Here is a 22,393-nt window from a genome sequence, read left to right as displayed (position 1 = left end):
ATTTCACACAAAGGAGGCAATACAAAGAGAACAGGAGACGTTCTCGTACAAGTACGTGGTAGAGCAGGCACAGATTAGGAGTATGAACTTTTGGCGTAATAAACACTTGCCTAGTGGTGCGCCTTTAATGAGAGTTCTGGACCGAAACCAAAAAATCAGAATGCACTTGGCCCGAAAACCAAAATAGACAGTTTCAAATATATATGTGTCTATAAATGTGTGTGTGTGTGCGTGTATATGTATATGTGTGTATGTATATATATATATATATATATATATATATATATAAAAATTTATATATATAATTGTATTACGGTATATTCAACTTTTTAATAGTTTTGGAAGCCCTTTTGCGTTTCATTTCTCTAATTCATAATCACTTGGGCAGTGATGAAAAACAAATTATGCTCATCACTGAATGAAATCACTATTATTAAACTATTATTAAATTAAATATTAAATGAAATCACTATTATTAAAATAATAATAATGCTCATCACTGAAACTACATTTTATTTGTAAGTAAATAAACACATTGGCTTTTTTCGAGCTGTTCGAGGATTGGAAGTGGACTTTTGGCAACTGTTTTACTATTTAAAATCTGTTTTCCATCAATGCAGTTTAAAGGGAACTGCCTGTCCTCTGTACACTAAGTTTGTGTTGGTGTACGGCACTCATGCTGACTTTTTTCCTCTTCCTCCTGTGTTTGTAGATGTGAAAGGACCCCCCACTCACAGGCTGTCGTGTGGCCAGTCTCCATATACAGAATGCACAACATGGGAGAGGAAGTACTGCATCCTGACCGAGAGCCAGCTGGTGCTTCTGAACCGCGAGGATGAGGTGAGGCTGGGACCAGGACCATTAATCTGTACTGGTGTAATTGAATCCTATTAAAGAATACAGCACCAAACTATGATCTCTTCTTCCAGTATTGGGAAGTAGGCAGGAATGCTGGATGAAACCCCCATCCCTGATGGAAAGTGTAATTACATCTATTCACACCTCGTTAATGTCACGGCACTAACCTAATTATATGGAAGTGCTCTCAGCACACAGAAGGCAGGCGGTGTGAGCGCTAAACGCTTTCACTGTGCATTACATGCCATCAGTTACAGGACTGACTCCATACAACTGCTTTAATAAGGCTCTTTGCTCTGCAGGGGATTTCAGATCTATAACTTAAATTTATCACATTTGCTAACTGCCTATTAGAGCCGGGCCTGGGGAAACCATCACCGCTTTGTAAACTATTAAATAATCTTGATTATGGGTCTGTGATGTTTTCAAGATTTACTCCACTTAGTCAAATAGCAGATTAGTCGTCGTCCTCGGTGGCATTACTCTCCTTTTTGGTCCTTCCTTCCCCAAGGAAAGAATGGCAACAGTTTGAAATAATTTAGCATCTTGCTAAACAGGTATATGCGACCTAGAATATTATAATCTCAAAAAAAACAAAATACACTATTTGTCCAGCAGCCAGTGTTAAAAAGGTTTTAAACCAGAGGAATTAAAGATAGGCAGGGTCTATTCTCACTTAAAGCACAGGGGGGGGGGGGGGGGGGGGGGGGTTGGTTTTTTGGTTACACAGGAGGAATTAAAGATGGATCGGGTCCATGCCCACTGAAAACACAGGATTTTTTTTTCTGTTCACACATGAGGAATTAAAGATGGATAGGGTCTATTCTCACCTAAAGCACCCGTTTTTTTTTTTTTTTTTTTTTTCATACATGAGGAATAGGGTGGATAGAATGGACGGATAGGGTTGATTCTCACTTTTTTTTCTAGTTTACACGGGAGGAATTAAAGATGGATAGGGTTTATTCTCACTTAAAGCATGTGTTTTTTTTTTTTCGTTTTTTTTGTACGGGAGGAATTAAGGATGCAATCTCTCTCCTTCCCACACCCTCTTTCCGTGAGAGGCAGGATTTAATGGCGGGGGGAGGGGGGGTGTTCTCATTTAAGAGGGAAAGAAAAAGGAGAGAGATTTTAAAACCCTTCTTTGGGGAGGGGTGTTTTTCTTTTCTTTTCACTTTTTTCCTCTTTTTTTTGTGTTTTTTGTTTTTTTTTGTTTTGTTTTTTGTAAATAAGTAGAATGAGAGGTATGTTATAAACATTAAAACTTGTACGATGTAGAAGTAATAAGGCATATATGTTGATACATGTTAATGTGCTCCCAAATGGAGATGATTATTTTGATACTTTCCATTTGGGAGCAAATGGTGTTTGATACCCCCCCCCCCCCCCCCCCGCTTGTCCCCGGATTTGATTGACAGCATTGGGAGCCAATGGCTCCCAGTGCCCCAGCAAAGCCAGCGAGACCCGGAAGTAGGGGGAGAAAAGATCTGCAGACGTTTGCGGCGTTGAATGGAATGAGGTCTCAGGTAAGTAAAAGGGGGCTGAGGGGGCGATGCTGACACCTAAACATTTCTTACCTTTACGGTAAGGAATTCCTTAAGGTAAAACATGTTATACTGCGGTAAACAAATTGGACACTTCTGACACATTTTTGGGACCATTGACAATTATACAGTGATCAGAGCTATAAAAATGCACCGATTACTGTATAAATGTCACTGGCAGGGAAGGGGTTAACACTAGGGGGTGATCAAGGGGTTAACTGTGTTCCCGCTCTGTGTTCTAACTGTAGGGGGGTGGGACTTGCTAGGGGAAGAGAGAGATCGGGGTTCATACTTTGTACAAACACGCAATCAGCTTCTTCTCCCCGCTGGGCACTCGCATTGGCTTCGGGGGTGATCAGCGCCCCTAGTGGCGGTAGGGCGAAGCGACGTAACATAACGTCTTTTCGCCCAGCTGTGCCATTCTGCCATAGTAAATCTGCGGTGGTTGGTCGGCAAGTGGTTAAGGTTTGAGCATACATTACAGACACAGATTTATCAGTTGTGATATATAACCAGTGTTAATTTTGACATTAAATTTCGATTTTCGTTTTGGTCAGTCTTTTTTGACTAAAATGGCATTTTAGTTTTAGTTGTATTTTAGTCACCTGAATTGTTTTAGTTTGTCCTTATTTTAGTTTTCTAAAATATTGTTAATTTTGTCAATAAACATATTTTCCTTGGCTAAATTAACACTGTTGCCCAATTATAATTAAATGATAATAGACTGCCTTGCTGGAAGTAATATTTCAGATGTAGGAGAAGTTTGATGGTGGTTTTGGCACATCTGCAACATCATCTCTCTGGTTGGGTCCTGTCTCTGTTCTTTGCCAGCTTGGAGTTTTAGGTGTTGTATTTTCCATCAATAAAATAAAAATGATGAGAGTGTGAACCTACTTATAGTATCTACAGGAGGTATGCAGGCCAAGGAACATCGATATTTCATTATGGGTCTCACTGGGATATGAGCATCTTCCACAGACTGAAACATAGGCACACTATTGGATCACATCAATAAATATTACCTTCTCCCGCCCCCGATATAGCCATATAACGGCTACAGCGCAGGCCTTAATTGCATGAGCTACATGCACGCTCCCTGTGATCGCCAAGTCTGTGAGATCCCAGCCCCTTACCACCTGATCAGCTGTCAGCCAATGACAGCTGAGCACGTGATGTAAAAAAAAGTTCAGTAATCATTTTTTGTCTTTGTTTTTCCCAACATGCTCTTAGCCTGAAGGGGGAAAAAAAAGCTGATCACTGGGTTCTGTCAGAGGGACACGCGGCTGCCTCTTCTGTGCCCACCAGTGCCCACAGCACCACCTTTCAATGCCTGCCAGTGTCTCTTGCCAGAGCCCATTAATGCCACCCATCAGTGTTAATCGGTGCACTTCAGTACCACCTCTCAATGCCACCTATTAGTGCCCATCAGTGCAGCCTATCAGCGCACATCAATGAAGGAGAAAAATTATCGGTTTTCAAAATTTTATAACCAGTTTGTTTTGGGTTTTTTTTGCAAATTTTCGGGCTTCTTTTGTTTGTTTTTTAGCAAAAAATAAAAAAATCCAGCAGTGATTAAATACCACCAAAAGAAAGCTCTATGTGGAAAAAAAAAAGGGGGCACTTTACCATGTGATCAGCTGTGTCCAATCACAGCTGATCACAGTGTAACTAGGAAATGCCGCTTATCAGCATTCCTTTCCCCACGCACTGTCAGTGGCTTTCCCAACAGGTGAGATCTGCACTGATAATCAGTGCAATGATTATTAGCGCAGCCCCATCAGTGCTGCATATTGGCGTCCTCATCGGTGACCGTCGGTGCAGCCTTATCAGCGCAAATCAGTGAAGAAGAAAAATTACTTCTTTACAAAAGTGTATAACCGAAACTAGGAAAAACCTTAATTAGTCCTTTTCGTTAATTTAGCAAACAATAAAAAAAAACAGTGGTGATTAAATACCACCAAAAGAAAGCTCTAGGTGTGGGAACAAAATGATAAAACTCATTTGATTACAGTGTTGCATGACTGCGCAATTGTCATTCAAAGTGTGACAGCGCTGAAAGCTGAAAACTGGCCTGGGCAAGAAGGGGGCAAAAGTGCCCAGTATTGAAGTGGTTAAAGCGCCATAAGAAAGCCTTCATGGCTTGAATGGGCAGAACACAGAGACCTGGCTGGAAGAGCTCCTAGAGATTGTGAGAGATGTTTCAGGCCAGTTGGTGTTTCTTCATCCCTCTAGAATCCCCCACATGGAAAATATCATTTCTGAATTGACTGACCCTTTAAACATCATCTCAGACATCTCAAGTCTCCTGGAAGGTGCGGGAGACTCCTGCATTGTGTTTACTCTGCTCAGTTTATGAATGTATAGGCGCCTCTGTCTCCTGTTCATTCATCTTTAGTGCTGAGAAAGGGACTGGGGAATGTGTCCTCAGTCCCTTTGTCTGTCTCAAAACCCCCCCAAAAAAAAAAAAATTGTATAAAAACTCAAAAAAATGAAAGTGTAAAAGAAAAATGCATTGTGGGAAAAAAAAGTAAAAACAAATTAACCGCTTGCTGATGCCTCACGCCAATATACGTCGGCAGAAGGGCTCGTACAGGCAAACTAATGTACCTGTACATTGCCCTTTAAGAGATGGCCTGCGGCAAGCTGTGTGTGAGTTGGGTCACGGGTCCCGCAGACTCGATTGCCACGGGGATACCCGCAATCATCTCACGGAGAGGAAGAATGGGGAGATGCTAATGTAGACGAGCATCTCCCCGTTCTGCCTAGTGACAGTGTTGCTAATCTCTGCTCCCTGTGATTGGGAGCAGAGATCAGTGATGTGTCACACGTAGCCACGCCCCCTCACAGTTAGAAACACTCCCCAGGACACACTTAACCCCTTAACTGTCCCCTAGTGGTCAACCCCTTCACTGCCAGTGTCATTTACACAGGAATCGGTGCATTTGTATAGCACTGATTGCTGTATAAATGACAATAGTCCCAAAAATGTGTCATGTCCAATGTGTCCGCTATAATGTTGCAGGCACGATAAAAATCGCTGATCACTGCCATTACTAGTAAAAAAAAAAAATGCCATAAAACGATCCCCTATTTTGTAAACGCTATAACTTTTGCACAAACCAATCAATATACGCTTATTGCGATTTTTTTTTTTTTTTTTTTTTTTTTTTTTTAACCAAAAATATGTAGAATACATATCAGCCTAAACTGAAGGAAAAAAAATGTTTTAATATATTTTTGGGGGAATATTTATTATAGCAAAATGTAAAAAATAATGCATTTTTTTTTCAAAATTGGCGCTTTTTTTTGTTTATAGCACAAAAAATAAAAACCGCAGGGGTGATCAAATACCACCAAAAGAGCTCTATTTGTGGGGACAAAAGGACGTCAATTTTATTTGCGAGCCACGTCGCACAACTGCGCAATTGTCCGTTAAAGCGACGCAGTGCCGAATCGCAAAAAGTGCTCTGGTTGGGAAGGGGGTAAATTCTTCCGGGGCTGAAGTGGTTAAAATGTAAAAAAAAAATCAATTATTAAAAGTAAAAAAACTGACACCGTTCACTGACAAACACCCCCCACCCCCTTCCCCCGAAGCACTGCAAAAAAAATTGAGAAAGTGACTTAAATAATATTTTGCCGCAGGGGCGGGCATTTGCGGGCTCGAAGCGCCACCTCCCTGAAATTAGTTTTTGCAGGTTGGGCTGTCTGGTAAAATGCTTATATTTTTTCTTCTGGTAAAACAACTCCACTCTTACTTTAAATAGAATCTCTGCCCTTTAACCTGAAAAATGGCACTTTTGAAATGTGTTGTGTACAGAGATTGGATGATTTGTGATCTTCATTGATTCACAGCTCTGTATGACTCTATTATATAGTCCAAGGAGGTTGTATATGTTTTCCAACAGAAGAGAACACATTGTCACCTCCTGCTGCACTGCGATACATTCCAATACACACTGATCTCATTACTGACACTGAAGGGTGACCTCTGTGCAGTACATTATTATTTTCTGTCAGCATCTGACACCACAGTAAATTCCTACTGTCCACACTGGATGTAATCTGACGTTCTCATTTCCTCCCGGGTCCTCCCTTTGTTGCCCTCTTCTACAGTGGAAAGTAAAGGATTACATTTGTTTAGATGCATACAGGCTTAGGCAGCAAAGCAGTAGAAGTATAAACTTTTTTTCAGGTTGTAGCGACCCAGAAGAACCAGCCAGGGGCCATCAAATGGTATTGGGTTAACCAAATGAAGTCCTGCGTAGTTGCTGTGCCTTGGTGCATTATCATTGTTCTTGCATGGCCTTATCAACTAAGCCGCGTGGTGTTATTTATAAAGCCAGGAAGTAATCCTCGTGTGCAATGGAAAGAATTAGTAGATTGCAGATAAGGACCAACTTGAGTTAACATTGGTCCTACTTGCTCTTATTGTCACGGCGGGCTAGGCCACTTCATGCACGTCTTAAACCTCGTACACAAGATCGGATTTTCGACAGGGAATTTATGATGATAGACTGTTTGCCTAAAATCTGACCTTTAGTATGCTCCTTCAGACAATTGTTGGCCAACTTTCTGCCAACAAATGTTGGGTGGCAGGCTAGTAAATTTTCAGCGGGCAACGATCTGTTGTCGGATTTTCCTATCGCGTGTACACAAGCCCGTTACACATAAGTTCAATGTACAAACACACATGCTCAGAATCAAGGCTCACCAAACACGACATTAGCAGAAGGTGCCCAAAGGGTGGTGCTCAAGCACTGAAATACGTAGTATGTCACTATGCTCATGTTTGTTGGCCGACAATTGTGTACCGTTTGTATGCAAGACAAGTTCCTGGCACACACCCTTCGGACTAATGTCTGATGCTCACTTGGCCAACAATCCGATCGTGTGTACGAGGCTTTAGTCTCCACGTGGTCATTTGGTTGGGAGAAATAGAAAATCTGGGTATGGACAAGCATAAAGATGTCCATTTGTCTTATGTTAAAATGATAGCCCATCCAAATCTGCTGATTGCCGCATTCTCCTACCTTGCCTGCAATATTTACCTGCCCAACATTTATTTTGAGTAGTGATGTCACCTGCCCCTTGCCAAAATCCCTGTAGGGATATATGCAGATTGGGTGATACAGTAAAATCTTGGATTGCGAGCATAATTCGTTTCGGAAACATGCTTGTAATCCAAAGCACTCGTATATGAAAGCAAATTTCCCCATAAGAAATAATGGGAACTTAGATGATTCATTCCAGAACCATGTATTCATGAGTCCTTCAGTTTATAGTTCATATAAAAAGATAATTACATTCAACTATGTGAGTTGCTAAATGTTGTACCTTCATTAAATGTAACCATATTGCTACATTTAGAGGCGCCTCTCTTCGTTTTTATACTCATTATGACATGATGCTACTTCTATATCAAGACCTTGCTTGTTTTTTCAAGATTGTGAGTTTAGGTCTGGTTGTTCAGTGTTTGGATATCTGGATTTTGTTTGTGCTGTGATACAGACTTGACTGCAAGGCAAGCATAATCTCTTAGGGGAGACCTACCTCACACGCACCCCCCACGTTGCATTCACACTTCAGCAGTATGAATCGCAGGAGGAAAATATACAGGTATTGTGTATTCTGATGGGGGTACCTGATGCAAGGGGATGTTCTGATGGGGGCACCTGATGCAAGGGGACGTTCTGATGGGGGCACCTGATGCAAGGGGACGTTCTGATGGGGGCACCTGATGCAAGGGGACGTTCTGATGGGGGCACCTGATGCAAGGGGACGTTCTGATGGGGGCACCTGATGCAAGGGGACGTTCTGATGGGGGCACCTGATGCAAGGGGACGTTCTGATGGGGGGCACCTGATGCAAGGGGGATCTGTAGCAGGACTTCTGTCATCCTCTCTGCTGCTGGGGGGGGTAGGGGAGTGTGGCAAAGAAGAGTCTCAATGCAGCTGCACGGAGAAGCACAGGACCTTGCGGAAGAGTTCTGTCCTCCTCCCTAAAGTCAACTGCTGAGACAAAGTGGATGATGGCATACCACAGCTGCAGGAGAGGTACGAGGGCCACACTAAATGCCCTGGAGGGCCCTATTTGGACCTTGGGGGCATGTTCCATATAATATCTGTGATTCCATGGGAGTACTGATGGGCCAAGCTTTTACTGGTTTCAGTGTCAATAATGCTGCCTCCACGAGGAGTAAATTTTTTTTATTCAGGCTAGGTTCACTCCTGGTAAAATGCAGTGTTTTACCACACAGGATAGTGTCAGCATCGGCAGGGAGCAATGTGACGTGCGTTACAGCACATTGCATCACTTGTACAGGTCACTGTGTGAAGGAGCCCTAAAGATCTTCTGTTAGTCTATTGATTGTACCCACTGTCCAGAATACATTTTTCAAACCCATCATCCCATACAATCCACCTCAGATTTACCACCGTCATCCCCAGGATTGCGCAATGGATTACTCAGCAAGTAAGTTAATGCGACCACGCACACAGACGGGATCTCTCCAGAAACCTGGCGCTGCTGCCAAAAACTTGTTTTCCTGTGGCTGTTTGTGCCCAGAGCTGGCGAGAGGGGTACTTTTTTCTCGCTGTGTAATTATCATTACATGCTGCTCCTCGGAAGCAGGAATAAGTATTTGGCGTGTGAGCGAAAGCCTGCAGATATATCTATCTGTATTTTATAGTTCAACTGCTCCTGGGCGATAATTATTCCAAAATCATCCACTGTCACAAAGCAAACGGGGTTGGTATTTAAAGATACGAAGGGTCTTGTGTGGGCTGAAGTCTACACACTGATGATTCTTGTGGATTTTTCAAGCTCGTGATTGTATCCTGCAGCTCCGGCTCTGTGTGAGGCCTACAGTTCCACAATTATTAAGCCTGACAGTCATTTAATGTGTGGCGTGTTCCCATGGCTTGGGGCACTTAATTCCTGTGTTTTCCTCTCTCTGTATGGGCCTAAGTATTACCTACCATGCAAACCAGTCCAAATAATACATTTCAACATCTCCAGAGTTTTCACAAAGTACAGCTGAGTCATTTTTCATCTAAGAATGGATTCTCAGCTTGTAAAATGACCTGTTTGTTTTTGATGGCTTGAAAGAGAATTGGCCAATTTGTAAAAAAATATTTCAAGTAGTAAACGTTGGCTATAGCTCAGCAGTGTAGGTAACTTCAGAGTACCCCACACAGGAGAGTAAGGTTATACCACAGCTGTTAGCTTTTGGTATGTGATGGCAAATGTACCATCCATATTCTTAGGTCTACAAGTGGTGGAGGTCTCATTTTGCATTCTCGAATGTTGATTTCTGATTGATGTCTAATTTTGACCTTGTGTGGACAATGTATTGTGGAATTTCGGAGTTAGCATTTTAATCTAGAAAGTAATGACACATTTTAAAGTCAACCTGTAAAGATAGACACGCCAGTGCTGCCGCTGATGATTTGCTGTTTAAATGTGCAGGTTTTGAGGTTGTGATCTTGATCACAAGTTACTGACCTGAAATCGACATGCAAGTTTGTCATTCAAATTCTTCTAAATCAAAATCAATAGGGGGCGCTACATGAATATATCAATCCTAAATATCCTTACTAGTAACAGCATTGCAATACCAAATATGAACTACCAACTCTCTTGTTTACCAAATCCCCCTAAAAAGACGTATCCGTATACCATATATGAGTGAATATATACACAAATATCATAAATGGATATGTAGAAAAATACAGAAATCAATACATAAGTGAAAAGAGGTATTAGTACACAATATTGGTAATCAATCTTCTTGATGATGAGGTGAAATCAGTAAAGCAATGTGTAAAGCAGTCCATATGAATGATACACTTGAAATAGTCTCTCCACTTAAACTGGTTCTAAAGGCAGTAGTTTTTTTTTTTTAAATCTTAATGCATTCTATGCATTAAGATAAAAAAACCTTCTGTGTGCAACAGTCCCCTTCGTCCCCCTAATAAATTACCTTAGCCCCATCTCGATCCAGCGATGGTGCACAAGAGGCTGGACCTGAAGGTACTGGACCTGATGGTGATCGTCTTCGAGGCAGATGCCAGCCTGTTGGGTTGGAAAGGAATCCTGCATAATTTCAGCACTGGACCCATCAATTGCAGGGTCACCCAACAAACGTCCAGTGGGACAACTCCAAGGCAGTTACCTACATCAACCGTCAGTGAGGCACCAGAAGTTAGATTGCTCAAAGAGAAGCAGAGCCAATTCTGGATTGGGCAGAGCTTCACATTCTGGCCCTGACTGCTGTGTGTACATCCCAGGTGTGGAAAATTGGCAGGTGGACCTAACTTGAGACCTCATTCTCAGGTGGGGACTTCCAGATATATGGACCTCCTGGCATCCAGGTTCAACATTGAATTGGAAAGATTTGTCACCAGGTCTAGAGGTCCTTGGGGATTTGCAGTAGATGCTCTGGTGACTGTGCTATCAATTCTACTTGATTTGCACTTTTTTTCCCTTCTGAAGATACTTTCTCAACTACTCCGTAGGATCAAGTTGGAAAGAATCCCAGTGGTACTCATTTCACCTCACAAGCCCAGGAGATCATGGTACTCGGATATTTTTGTGTTCCTAGCCGACTCTCCATGGGCCTTTGGACCATCCAGTCCTTCTATTATAAAGGTAGGTCTACCATCCTGCTTCAAGTCGATGGCATTGACAGCATGGCTGTTGAAGCCCAGGTCCTGATGGACAGGGGCCTACTGGATTTAGTCACCTCTATACTTTTGGAGGCTAGGATGTAGGAATGGGCTTAGACATTTTATGATTGTACCCGCCAGGAAGCCATCACTGCACACCACCAATCATAGGCAATTGGGCATTTTCCAGGCCCGCAGCTGCACATACACAGTCTGCACTGGATCAGTGTTTGGGGCTAGGGTTTAGGACCAGTCTTGCGGACCATCGAGTGGCATATTGCAGCCCTGGCTATCTTCCCTCATAGGCCGCATACATCTCGCTCTTTGGTGAAGTCTTTGTACTCGTGTTGTTGTTTTGAGGCCTAAGAATTTTTTCCCTAAGGTGGTCTTTTCCCTCCATCTTAATGAGGACACTGTCCTTTCTTCTATCTGCCCTGCTCCAAAACCCCTCCAAGGAAATTTCTTTCCACTGTTTGGATATGGTCTACGTTGTACAAGTCTATCTCTTAACTACAACTTGCTTTAGGCAATTAGTTCCCTCTTTGTTCTTCCTGAAGGTTCTCGGAGCGGGCACCCTACCTTACTCCAACTTTGCCAAGTGAATTTACAAGTCATTACTAGAGCCTGTGGCCTAAAGGATAGGGTTCTACACTTTCCCATTAGGACACTCTACCAGATCTGTGCTTCATGGGCTTTTCGACATCGGGCATCTGTTGCCAGATTTGTAAGGCCTCCAACTGGTCCTAAACCCTAGTCTTGGGTCATACACAGAGATGAAACAAATACTCCTGCAAAAGTTGGACCTATTTATCTGAAGCCATCTTTTCTTTACAGTTGTTTAAAGTTTAAATTTTTTTTAGTCTTTATTTAACTTGCATTCGCAAACATCCCAATCATTTGACACATGAATTTACAGGCTAAAACAGGTTCCATTCTTAAAGACCAGTCTAAGAGAGTATGCAGCTTTCAGGAAAGGTCCGTCAAGTAACCTGTTTATACTACATTTTTTAGGCAACGCCAGCATAGGGATGACATTTGAGGGTTGATCGTATGTAAGAGTTGAGGCATTTTGTACCACCTGGTGAGCATTTTATAACCATTTTCTTGATATGTGTTTGTCAATGAGGCTTTGTGTGCAAAGAAAATTCTATCTTTTTGGGTGGGGGAGATGGTCACACCTAGATCTTGTTTCCATTTTGGCTTGGTAAAGTTCAGAAATGACACAGATTTTCTAAGCTTCCAGAGGCCGGGAAGGGATCAGAAGTCACACACTCAGAGAGGAGGTAAATATCTGAGACCTGAGTGAAGGAACACACCCTCTCTACATAATATCATAGGGAAACCCGCACAGCTCAGGATGTCGATCAAAGGCTGTGTGCTGGAGAAACCTGTCCCTCTCTTGGAGGTGGCCCCATCTGTCAGAAATGATTGGTGCATATAACAGAGAAACAAGCCTGGAGACAGAAATCACACTCTGTGCTTTGGACCGAGGCAAGTACACACTATAGAAAGATGTGCTTGTTCATTTTTCATTTCCGAGGTTTACAAACTCTTTAAGCTTTACCAGATGGACTATCAGGCTTGTCTCTGATGCCAGCTTTAGCTGCAAAGTGCTTCAAGATGCTTTTAGGGTTCTTACCCATTGCTTGGAGTGTTTGTTGTATTGCCCACGCCTCAGTTTGATTGCTTTTGCATGTCCCAATAGTCGAAGACTAATCCTGTGTCTTGTACTGCATGTTTAAGAACATTTTTAATTCTTTTGTTAAAAAAAAAAAGAACATTTTTAATTAGTATATTCCTTTTCTTGGAGTTGCAGTACAGGACTTGGGTCCCTTTTGTTTGTTTCTGTGAACCACTCTGTTGCTTGCTGGTAATGGAAGGAGGATTGTCCAACAACTTTGCTGCCAGTGTTTAAAGGATAAGTATGGGAATCCAGTTTTTCCCATAGTCATACTTAGGTGGATGCAGCATCAGTCCGATGCTGCATCTGTCCTCCGGCATCTCTGCACTGAGAACCGAGCCATCGAACACAGATGGCTCGGTTCTCTCAGCTCCCCAAGAGGCGAGCTGCTGACTGTCAATCTGCAGCTCTGCTCCTCCATGCTCACTGTAGTGCTGAGCTGTGGAGGGCTGGGGAGCGGCCATCCCAGCGGCTCGCTGAGTCTGCCATCAGCCCAGGCACCTGGTGGATCCAGACTTCCGAAGTCAGGATGACGCGGTGCCTGGACTGACATTGGTGACATCAGCAGAGAGCGGACTTCTGTGACCCTTAGGAGAAGCCCAGCCAAACGAGCCCAGGCTGGACTTCTCTTTTTAACCACCTTAAAGGTGGCTGCATAAAGCGCAGTAGCCTAAAGTCTGGAACACAATATTATTTTTTTGTTTTGTTTTTTCCCTTAACCCAGCGGGCTGAACAACAAAAAAAATAAAAAATGAGCTCAGGAGGCGCTTGCTGTATTAACTGTGTGATGTTAGTGCAGCGGTTTCTCCAATGCTAGTGTGTTCTGACAACAGAACTGATAGCGTTGGTTGAATGCTGATTGTGGGCTGGTTTCTGTTGAACTGGCAAATATTTGGCTTGTGTGTACCAGGTTTAATCCCCTACTGTACTCCAAAAAGGCGGAATTCGCAGAATTCTATATTTTTCTATCAAAGCCACAAAGCTATTGAAACTATCCCAGTAAAGGTGTGAAAATTGTTCCCCCGTCTGGCAGTAAAAATTAAATATTCATTTGCAGAATTTTTATTTCCACCCTAATAAAAATTGTTTCAGTGTAACCACTTTCGGGGGAAACTGAATGTTATTAAGTTACCTCTCATTTTCAATCTGCAGCTCTGTACTTTTCTGTAAAAAGCAGTGCAATGTGGCAACCTGGAGGCATTCTGTACACCATCTGTGTGCACAGATATGTCATTTACTGCTTGTGTGATTGGCGCACTGATTTTCCCAGAAGTCTACACTAAGATACAAGTCAGATTTTGGGCATGAGGAAGGTGGCAGGATCTGCATCCTTTTTAGACGTGATTTCCCTTTGGGAGTATCTCATTTTTGGTGAGATACTCCCAAAGGTAAATCGCACCTAAGGCCTCTTTCACACGGGGTGGATCAGTGACCTGAACGGATTGTCCATGTGAAAGAGGCATAAAGGCATGCAGACCCTGCCACCTTCCCCATTAGAGCCCTGTAGGTGCAGCAGCTAATTATAAAACCACTCCCATACAGATTCACTTTACATGGACACAGAAAAACAAACTGCTCTTTCTTCCGGATAACAAAAGGTAGAAGTCTGCAACAAAGTTTGTTAAAATCCTTGCAATGTACATAGATCACCCAGAGGGGGTTGTTTTTTTTTGTTTGTTTTTTTCTCAACAAAGGTTACTCTTTTAGTAAGATTTTGTTATAAATCATTTCAGATTATGCCGATATTGAGGGTGACCCCACTGGCTCCTGACATGGTACAAATGGATAGAGCAAGGGTGATGACAACGTATCAGCCTCTTCTGTGTGCAGCTGTTAGCCTGGGTTCACACTTGTACATTACAGACACTGCATGTGATTCGCACAGGAATCGCACTGTGTTCCTGTGCACATCACATCCAAGGTCTTGCGGTGCGATCTGAACCATACATTTTGTATGGCTCAAATAACATAACATCCACACAAAAATGGCGCAGGACCCTTTTTTTTTCTCCCCTAAATAGCTTTTCATGGGTGTTCACTCCCATGCTGTGTGATTTTGGCAATCGCACTGCATTTTGCAATCTGTTTTTCAGGGTGTTGTTAATCTAACATTGATACACCTAGCAGATCGCATGGCTGCCGTGAGATTGCAATGCGGTGCTGGGAAACGCACAGAATTTGTTGTGTTTCCTGCATCAGTGTGAACCAGGGCTTAGCCATACAATGTGTCTGAAGTGTGATCATGGGTGTAACAATCAAAAACACTTTCAGTAACTTCTTTTAGCTCATCATAATGGCCACCTGCAACTAGGATGTGTATCTTCATTGTTTGCATGCTTCTTGCAGTGAAGTTAAACAAAGGCCCTTTTTAGCATTGTGATGATTGGATAAAACCTAATCCGATATGATCAGGTTGTTGTTCTACCATTAGAGTAAATGGCAAATACCTTCTGCTGACAGTCTGACACATTCAATAGAGTATCGTTTACACAGACACTGGGCAGGGTCAAAGACTGCTTCTATGGAATGTGACAAATAAATTCCGTTTTGTGTTTCATTTATTTGTCTGTGTTGTAATCTATGCAAACTTGTCTAGCAAGGTGCTATAAACAAAGTGATGCTACGTATATCTATATCAGTACCATCAGATGGCCACTAGAGGGAGTGCATGAGTTATAAAAGACTATTCATATTGGTACTTCACCCAGGCTGGTAATCGCACATAGGATATAGGATCAAGAGGAGGGGGGGGGGGGGCTGACTTATCTGTCTTAACTGCAGGGAGATTAGCATCGATGTTAGTGTACGTAGTCATCTTAAACCCTTGTCTTCTTGTAGATGTCTGGGGAAACCGCACAGGACCCACCACCGGAAAGCAGCAAAAGTCGGAGTCTCCGCAGGACTGTGAGTGTCCCTTCAGAGGGGCAGTTTCCAGAATATCCCCCAGAAGGTGTCTCCAAACTGGGTAAGCTCTGAATAGAACTTGATAAACTTCTTTAATTGTTGCTGATATTTCTGCCTTATATTGCCAAATATAGAGTGCATGTACACTATTCATACTTGCATTAGATGGGTTAGTAGGATAATGACCTTAATGACTCTATAAATTCAAGGTTTCCAATTTTAATGGCGTTTTAAGAACTCCAGACAGAGATAAATATGAGCTACGTATGGGAGATGGTTTCTTTGGTGAGCTGTTTGATTCTGTTCAGCTTCTCTTGTGATTTCTCATGCCAAATATCGGCACCACTATTCTAAGTCTGCAGTTCTGCACCTCTCTGACTGCGAATTGACATGATGGGAATAGAGATCTTCCTCTCCTGTAAGCTCCGTAAAAATTATAACTTCAAATTCTGGTGTCTGAAATCTGTTGGGATCACAGGGATAATAGGAACAAGATACGCTTCAGGTAGTTATAATATTTAGGGATACAATGCATTTTAATTAAATGGATACCTACATTTCCGATAATTAAAGGAACAGTATTAGAAATGCGTTGCTTGCTAACTACGTTGGTACATAGACTAAATGAATAGAGTTCTGTATTACAAAAATACCCAAAGCATGTCAGATTTTGGTAGATGCAGATGGAAAGAATCCCCTCAATTTCCCCTACTGCATTCCCATTGAGAAAGTTAAATGTGACAGGGAGAAGTGGGACTATTTGGTAATTGCCGCAGCAGGCAGAGGGACCGCAGAACTTCTCAGCTGTGTCCTGACATAAAAGAAGGTGGCTGATTACAATACCCACCATCACAAAATATGAAGGCAAGGCTTTTGGATCGATTGATCACATAATTCACAAATAATTCTGTGATTTTTGCCTCCCCTCTCGGCTATGCTCACCTGCTTCTTGCCTATAAAGTGGGTCAGGTTTTAGGTCAGCGACAGAGAGGGACTGAAAAGCATCCCTGACATTCCAAACACTCTCTGCTTTGTTTTTGTGCCTGTGACCCAAATGTACAAAGCTTAAATTAGCATTGTTTTTTTATGTGCTCATCCCAGTTCTGTAATAGAGGCCAAACCTTACTGAATTTAATTTTGGACAACCTGTCATTAACCGATTCAGCCCCGGAAGATTTTACTCCCTTCCTGACCAGAGCTCTTTTTGCGATTCAACACTGCGTCGCTTTAACTGACGATTGCGCAGTCGTGCGACATGGCTCCCAAACAAAATTTATTCCCCCCCCCCCACAAATAGAGCTTTCTTTTGGTGGTGTTTGATCACCTCTGCAGTTTTTATTTTTTGTACTAGAAACAAGAGTGACAATTTTGGAAAAAATGCAATATTTTTACTATAATAAATATTCCCCCAAAAAATATATATATAAAAAAAATATTCCTCAGTTTAGGCCGATATGTATTCTACATATTTTATGTAAAAAAAAAAAAAAATCACAATAAGCATATGTTGATTGGTTTGTGCAAAAGTTACAGCATCTACAAAATAGGGGTTCGTTTTATGGCATTTTTATTAATTTTTTTACTAGTAATGGTGGCGATCTGCGATTTCTTTTTTATTTTATCAGGGCTGCGACATTATGGCAGACACATCAGACACGTTTGACACATTTTTGGGACCATTGGCATTTATACATGCACTCATTGCTGTATAAATATCGCTGGCAGGGAAGGGGTTAACCACTAGGGGGTGATCAAGGGGTTGTGTTCCCTCTCTGTGTCCTAACTGAAGGGGGGATGGGACTGTCTAGACAAGATAACAGATCACTGTTTATACCTTGCTATGAACAGACGATCGATCACTTTTCCCCTAAGGGAACCGGAAACTGTGTGTTTAGACACACAGATCCCGGTTCTTGGTGTGTCAGCAGCGATTGCGAGAGCCCGGTGGTGTTAGCGACCGCCGGACACTCACATCGGCTCTGCGTGCGCCCCTAGTGGCCACAGGGCATAGCAATGTTGCATAACGTAGTTTTGCCCAGCTGTGCCATTCTGCCACAGTAAAGCTACGGCGGCTGGTCAGCAAGTGGTTAATGAACTTTATGTGAAATAACATTGTTTCTAAGCGATAATAATGTACTGTTAATATAAATCATGATCACCCCATGTCTTTCTTGGGGTGACTACGTGATGGTGTGCTGCTCCACTGGGTGACACCATCTTGCCTGACTCCTTTTCAAGGGTTGTTTCCTTTTTCCTTCGCTTAGTATGACCTGTTATATGAAGTACCTATTTGAAAAAAAACTCTTGACTTCTGAATTATCCATAAGCGCTGGTTCACAACAGTGCTGCTTTGAAATCGCACTACTTTGATGAAGGCTTTATAGCTGAAATGCATCAGCATATAGCCTGCACCCATATATCTATGTAACAAATAAATTACTTTTATTCAAGTTACCAGCCTTCCTGATTCAAGTATTGCACCTGTGGGTCCTGAATGCTCTGGCTATAGCACCGGATCACAGTACATGGACTCTTTTATATTGGCAGTGGAGCTGGGGTAACATTTTGTTTTTCTTCTACTTCAGAGTGATTTCAAAGCCGCCTGATCAGTCCGATTTTATTGCGGCTTTCAACTTCATTTAACAGAAGTCAATGAAATTGCAAAAACAGCAGCGCAGGAACCTTCAGTCACAAAGATTTGAATGGTTCCATTTCTGGCAATGGGGTGCGACTTGTCATACGATTTTGAACTGTCAAGTCGCCTGACAAATCACACTGGTGTGAACCAGGGCTTAAAGGAGGTACTGCTTCCATCGGATCGTGTCACCACCATCAGCTGTACAATGCAAGATTACCACAGGGAGGTGTGGGGGCCACATCGAACTCAGCCAGAAGTAGGAGCGGTTACCTGTCAAAACCAGGTACCCCCCTCCCCAAAGGGTTCCAGATGTGGCAGCGGAAGGGGGGGGCAAATAAGCAGGGCCTTTGCTTTAACAAGTGAAAGGGAGGAGTGTTAACTCTGCAGGCTCTGCTCATGTAGTGTGATCACTGCACGGCCAGAGGGATGTGTCTGCTGACCACTCGCATCCCATACCACAGGTCACACCTGGCATGGATCTGCAGAAGTCTTCTGTTTAGAAAGCTGACTTATTCCCGTATTCCCTCTGTTCATTAGGTTACGACATGTACTAGTTTGTTTCACTGTGAAATAGAAACTGGTACAAGTGACACAGACAGACCAGAAACAGGGCCATCTGCTTAGTTAATGTGCTGTGCACGCCACTCCTGACCGTTTATGCCACAGGAAACGTAGTTTACTCCCCAGAATGTGCTGATAAATAGAGTCTAATAAGACCAGGCATTGCAATGGTGTAGTGCTTCAAGTGAGTGAACCTGTAGCTTTGCCCTGCATGCCAATCTGGATTTGAATAGAACATTTTTAAATGGTGTGACATATTTGTCTTCCTTTCATGATTACTTGTAATTACTAAATGCTGCTCCAGTTGACAGGTGATTTGTTTTTGTGTTTCATTGGTTTTCTATTTCAGGTTCTGTGTCTTATCTCATTAGTTCTTCTGCCATCCAAAAGGGCCTGTTTCTTGAGCAGTGATTACAGGGTAAATGGAGCAATGCACTTATTTTGGTGTTGACTTTCATAGTGGAAACGATCATTTCTGTGCTCCGGGCGAGTTTCGGCTTTTAGCTTGTTGTCTCACATCCTGTAGAACAGGGATGTAATCGATCATTTCCTTTTTTCTCACATGCAAACTTGTGTTAATTACTTGGACTTTCTTAAAAGCAATGAAATCTGTGCATACAAAAATGGAAAACTCCACTGGAATCAAAATACATGAACTCACTGGCTCATTGGGAAAAAACTATACAACATCTTTTGGCTTTACCTTTCAGATTGCAGCTGCTGCTTTCCTGCGGTTTGAAAACCAGCCTCATTTTATGCATTACACTAATTTCTAGCCAATTTAGTTTTAGATATAGTAAGAAATGGCCAAAACGGGTTTGTCCCATCCCAGTGACACCCTTGATACAGTGAATGTCACAGCACACAAGGAAGATGGAAATCTAAACAGGGACCCAGATAGCAATAAAACCTGACAGGTTCTATTCTTTTCTATCAGTTACCTTTAATTTAAAGAAAAGGTAAACCCAACATTTACAATTCCTAATATGTGGCTGCTGTACCATATACTTGTATGAGAAATCTCCTGCTCTCTTTGTATTGCTTCCTTTGTGTGAAATCTCTGGTGCCCCTACCAGTCCCTCTGCTTTCCTATTAAAAATTGACCACACTGGGCAGGAGAGCACAGCATGGTCAATTCTCTAGCTGTTCAGTACACTGGAAAGCTCAGTGTACTGCTGTTTCTCCTCCTCCAGCTCTTATGCAGCTTAAAGGGGTTGTAAAGGTAAAAATTTTTTTTCTACATAGGTTCCTCTAAGCTAGTGCATTGTTGGTTCACTTATCTTTTCCTTCGATTTCCCTTATAAATGTTTTTTTTCTTTGTTTTCTTTGTCTGAATTTTTCACTTCCTGTTCCTCCTCAGTAAGCTGTTCAGTAAGCTGTTCTGGCTGACTAACCACCAGCTCGGATGATGGTGAGAAGTTTACTGAGGAGAAACAGGAAGTGAGATATTCAGACAAAGCAAAAAAACATTTAGAAGGGAAATCAAAGGAAAAGGTAAGTGAACCAACAATGCACTAGCTTAAAGGAAACTATGTAGAAAATAAAAAAATTACCTTTACAACCCCTTTAATGTGATAAGGTATTTATAATGGATTTTTTTGTATCTATACACAAATGTTTTGCCTTTCATTTCAATTTTAACGTGAATGGGTTGTTTTACAAGGTAAGGGTTTACAATCGTTTTAAACATCCATTCAGACACGGAGCCACAGCTCGTCCCTGAGCATGTGCAGAGTGACTCCAAAGGCTATGTCTTATCAGGAGATTGATTTGGGACTGTGGAAGAAGGGGAGGATCAGAGAAGACAGGATTAAACGGCCTTTTTACACAATGCAGACGATTAGCCCCTTAGGTCCCACAGTGAGTCTAAACAAGCATGCTTTACTGCATATACAGACTGATTTTACTGTTGTGGGTTTAGCTACACTTTAAATAAAGCTCGCTGTTACTCATGCTGACTCAGTAGCTGCGGTATTTTCTAAATCACCAATTTATAACATATATTCAGTGTTCTGACGTCATGCTCACATATTCCTGATCTGCGAGCATGTTCAAGATCAAATCATCTCACACTGAAGCCATACAGCCTGGCAACTAGCATTTTTACATGAAGTTGGCAATGAAAGCCTCTTTAGTTCTGTCAGTACAGTATTCTTATGAGAAAAGGGAGGACACTCTTAAATGTAGTAATGGACGGTCTCTTATCCAGGACACAGCTTGTTTGCACTTGACTTATGCGAGAAGTAGGCAGGCTCTTAGTGGACTTGTGTATATGGTATGTTCATATGTATTGACATTTACAGTGAAATTCATAAGTCGTGTCTGACACTCTTTAGGCAACATTCACACTGGCAATTTTGATTCCTGCTGTGGCTAGGTGAGGCCGCTGGCCCCGTTTACTAGAATGACAGGTCGCCGCTGGCCACAGGTATTCTCTGCTGTATGCACAACCAGCGATTACCTGTGTACCTTTAAAGAAAGCACTACGCATTAATAGAGCAGAGAAGTCTGCTTTACAAATATGTATTGGGCTTTGCTTGCTTTGGAACTTCAAAGAAAAGAGAGTGGTAGGGCCACTGTTTGAAATCATGGAGCCCCGTACAGCCTTCCTGATGGGGTCCCCCCAACCCCCCAGGGTGCAGCGGAACAACGCCTTTGATTTTATCTGCCTACGCCCCACAAATTAAGAAAAAGTCCCTCTTCCGCACCCACCTCCTGGGCCCCACTGACCTGATGGGGCCCAGGAAAATGTAATGTAAGCTCTGGTAAGCAATCAGAAGCAGGGTTTGGTCTAATAACATCCATTTATTCATTTAGGCAGAAATTAACGATAAAGCTGCCCCCGCCCCTTCTGTTTAGCTGATGGGGCCTGGGCCCAGTACAACAGGACTGGTTAGACTGAATCAATAGCAGTCCTGTAAAGTGCTAATCATAATCATTAGTGACAGGCCCTGGCATGTTCCGATTGAACCCACCAGGAAGCCAACACTGCACACCGCCAATCATAGGCAGTGAGGCATTTCCAGACCGGCAGCTGCACCTACACACGCTGGTTATGATTGGCGGTGTGCAGTTCCGGCTTCCTGGTGGGTTCGATCCAAAACACATCCAAGCCCATTCCTAATAAGCATGAATGAAGGGAAAAGAAAAGGCCAGAAGGAGAGCTCAGTCATGTGGACCAGCTTTTCTTCCAATATAGGAGTTCTCTTTGCAGCAGTAAGCAGAGAGAACTCGGGGGGACAGCACAGGCTCTCTATACTGCAGTCTGTACATCGTGGTTTGAATTTATGAATGGGAAATAACATGTAGTTTTCAGTGTGGAGTAACATTGATGTGTCCACTATAAAAAAGAAAAAAAAAACCCTAGGGCCCTTTCAGAAGTATGGCAGGGGTGCCGTAAAACAGGTTACATGGTTTTGCTGCCCTCCCAACCTGTAACGATACAGCCGGACAGGGCTGTGCATATGCCGTAGCCACGGGTTGCAGAGTTTGATGGGCCGTGTTGTGCTAATTTCATTTTTTTAATGTATTGTATTGATGTGCA

General features: G+C 42.5%; 1 protein-coding gene across 9 annotated transcripts in view; it reads left to right on the top strand.

Annotated features, from left to right (window-relative positions):
* The window catches only part of RASAL2 (RAS protein activator like 2), a 468,530-nt gene that overhangs the window by 205,432 nt on the left and 240,705 nt on the right, over positions 1-22,393 (top strand). For all 9 annotated transcript variants that reach the window (XM_077453167.1, XM_077453166.1, XM_077453165.1 and 6 more), the window contains exons 2-3: positions 713-840; positions 15,585-15,711. In XM_077453167.1, coding sequence (XP_077309293.1) covers positions 713-840; positions 15,585-15,711 — 255 coding nt within the window. The remainder of the gene's footprint in view (positions 1-712; positions 841-15,584; positions 15,712-22,393) is intronic.

The sequence above is a fragment of the Lithobates pipiens genome, unplaced genomic scaffold (genome assembly GCF_037356315.1).
Source record: "Lithobates pipiens isolate NorthernLeopardFrog02 unplaced genomic scaffold, aLitPip1_a1.2 Scaffold_23, whole genome shotgun sequence".
NCBI lineage: Eukaryota > Metazoa > Chordata > Amphibia > Anura > Ranidae > Lithobates > Lithobates pipiens.
The sequence above is the reverse complement of the archived record's forward strand: the minus strand, read 5'-3'. Positions and strand labels throughout refer to the sequence as shown.